Source organism: Nanorana parkeri, unplaced genomic scaffold, assembly GCF_000935625.1.
Source record: "Nanorana parkeri isolate BGI_ZX_2015 unplaced genomic scaffold, ASM93562v1 scaffold1687, whole genome shotgun sequence".
NCBI classification, from domain to species: Eukaryota; Metazoa; Chordata; class Amphibia; order Anura; family Dicroglossidae; genus Nanorana; species Nanorana parkeri.
The window spans coordinates 267,096-270,029 of record NW_017307955.1 but is presented as its reverse complement, the minus strand read 5'-3'; the positions used below and the strand labels follow the sequence as shown (position 1 = coordinate 270,029).

The 2,934-nt window shown below is 50.4% G+C and overlaps 1 protein-coding gene across 1 annotated transcript in view; it reads right to left on the bottom strand.

Moving 5' to 3' along the window:
- Positions 1-2,934, bottom strand: part of IPO7 (importin 7) — a 43,149-nt gene that overhangs the window by 23,697 nt on the left and 16,518 nt on the right. Inside the window, exons 8-10 of the mRNA XM_018571148.1 lie at positions 2,648-2,732; positions 871-1,005; positions 539-638 (exon numbers count right to left, since the gene is read on the bottom strand). Coding sequence (XP_018426650.1) covers positions 539-638; positions 871-1,005; positions 2,648-2,732 — 320 coding nt within the window. The remainder of the gene's footprint in view (positions 1-538; positions 639-870; positions 1,006-2,647; positions 2,733-2,934) is intronic.

Here is a 2,934-nt window from a genome sequence, read left to right as displayed (position 1 = left end):
TTTAAAGGAGAAGTATGAGGTGCGTGCTTTTCACTCACCTCATAGATCTAGCCGACCTGTGACAATGAGACTGTCACAGGTCGGCTCAGTAGATCGGGAGGTGAGCGAACACATACCGGGTTCGCTCACCTCTCGATCCTGTCACGGCTGTCCTGTCGATTCCCCCCTCCCCGCTCCGATCTGCCAGCGCTGACTGGCAGAACGGACGGGGGAGGGTACAGCTGGCTCTGCCTCTAGATATGCAGAGCCAGCTGTCACTCACGCAGCTGGGCGGATCTCGACATCGATGTCGGGATCCACTCCGGCGTCTCAGCATACCGCGAGCTGTAGCTCCCTATATACTGAGCCTAGGGTAACGGGAGGACGCTAGTTTGTGTCCTCCCGTTACCCTAAGGAGAACTATGGGGAAAACACTGACCCTATAGTTCTCCTTTAAACTTGTTCAGTTGAGCTTTGAAAATGAAAGCTGGAAGCTGATTGGTTGCCACCACAGCTGCTCCAGTCTTAGTAAATCCCACTCGCATTTCAAAACACGTACCAAACTTCATGCGGATGTACTCGTAGGGGTCCTCCTGCCACAGCTCCTCGTCGGAGTCCGTGTAACACATCAGGGGGAAAATGACGTCCTGAATGATACCCTAAAAAACACAAAGACGTGTCGATTACCCAGAATGCCACAGTTCTCAGCCTTGTAATACCGCAAACTATGAACAAGGCAACCCTATACAACCAATGGGAGGAATTTGCCTCAATTTCACGGTAGCTTCTATAAGAAAAACCCGCACGCATACGGAGACTTGAACAACGCAGCGCCCCTCCAGCTCACGGTCTCCATGTGAACAGCGGGTGACGCTGTGATGATGAGCTCACCTGGATGTGGGGCTTCAAGTTCTTCCAGGTCACCGCGTGTGACACTCCTTGGTTGAGATAGTTGAGCGTTTGCTGTAAGACTCGGGGAGCCATGTACTGCTTCTCCTTATACTGGTAAAGAACTTTCAGCAAGACCTGCAGGCAGGAAAAAGTATTACCCATTTACTACATATCACCCCCCGATAATCAGCGCAGCATTTACAGCCATGGCTTGTGGGCATGTGTGAGAGTTTGGAGGCTGGCCAGCGAGGAGAGCGTCCAACAGACGGCACTAGACCAGTACTATGATCTCATGTTATCTCCGGCTGCAGGATTTGTGTGAACGGAGCAGGGAGCCGGCAGCACGCCGACACACCGCTCCACCAGACACAGACTGACACTGCGCACACAGCACTGCTGCCTCTGAATGAACCACCGTCCACATCGGGACCAGTCCTGGGAGGGCATCTCAGAGAATTTCAAACTATACATTGAAACGGTTTAAAGAAACTCACTTTGCACCCCACCAATCCCCCCAATTGTACTCATTACCAACAACCCCGGTGTCACTCCTCAAATCACACAATCCCATAATGCTCAGCTTAGGTCTCTGCAATAGCATCCCTCCATCTGAGGTGACATTTTGGAGGCTGAGTAGGGGGGCGGAGTCTGCAGAATTGTGTCAGATCGGCAACCCGTGCTGCATGACTTGAATTTCCGACAATTACCTGTCCAGTGCCATCACTCGTTGCCGGCATGCAAGCCCCGATGACGAGGATTCGTGAGCCCCTGAAATGCGTTTGCTTCACCTTCTGACCGCTTGTGAACTATAAACTTTTCCTGGACTAACTCCGAGTTGTGCCGCTCTTTTTATATAGACTGCTTCACGGACGCCGACAGAGAGCAGCCTCCGTAAGTGGGAGCGGATACTAGTCCTCACGCACATCTGTCCCCGGCGATTACCAATGTGTGTTCAATCTAATAGGTGAGGAATGCTGAAATAACCGGACACTGCCGCTAACTGAATGGACAAAGTGACCGTGTAACTGCCATGACTGTAACCTGGACCCCTGCCTACAATACATGTGCACCGACACTGCACCTCAGGCCTGGTTCACACCTAGGCGTATTGCATGTGCGCGTCTGTCGCACGGTTTTTTTAACCGCGATTCGCGGTAAAAAAAATTGCGCGACGAACGCGCGTTTCCGAGGGCTACTTGGCTGTATCCCAATGGAAACGCGCAACAAAAACGGCCCAAAGTAGTACCTGGACCTTTTCAGGCGTGGGCCGTTTTGTAGCGCGTTAGGGACGGGCGGAAATACGCCGAGGTGTGAACCAGACCCATTGAATACAATGGGATTTATATTTTTGAGCGTTTTGTAGAGCGTTCGTCGAGCTTAGAACGCGCTACAAAACGTTCAGGTGTGAACCTGGGCTCAACCAAACCTAACATGACTCCACAGCCACCTGACTCTAGATGTTCTATGTCACCTCAGATTTATTGTAAAGGACATCACCTGGGGACTAAAAGGACAGCAGGATTGACGTAATATTTACATCTACCTCCATATGATCCTTCTAGTTATGGACCTGAAATCGGTGCTTGAAGCAAAGCAGTGCGTACGTCTTCCTACTTCAGCTCCATATGAGCCCTGCTGACACCCCCACGCAGTTTTCAGACTCCAGGCATGGAGTCAAGTCACCGCCATCTCTTCCAGGAGCGCTCCTTTAAAGAGGGCCCCCCACCATGGAGACCTAGACTGGTTTATTCCCGGGCTCAGGGGAGGTGGACAGTACCTGTTGAACGCCAACTGCAAAGGCCTTTAAGAAAACTTCTGCAAATTCATTGTACTCTTTGGAGACGTTTCCGGGACTTCCATACCTGGGAAATGCAGAAGAGGTTTTGGTGAAATCGCACTTTAATAACGCAACATTACTCCTTCAGAATCTTTAAAAGACACTTTCATTCTAGTTCCTCTTGATTGGTATAAAGCGCGCAAAGACCGAAATGTTTAAATACATCATTCAGAGATTTAAATAAACACCCAAATATCTGATCACATCAACTATCAGACACCCAGGTC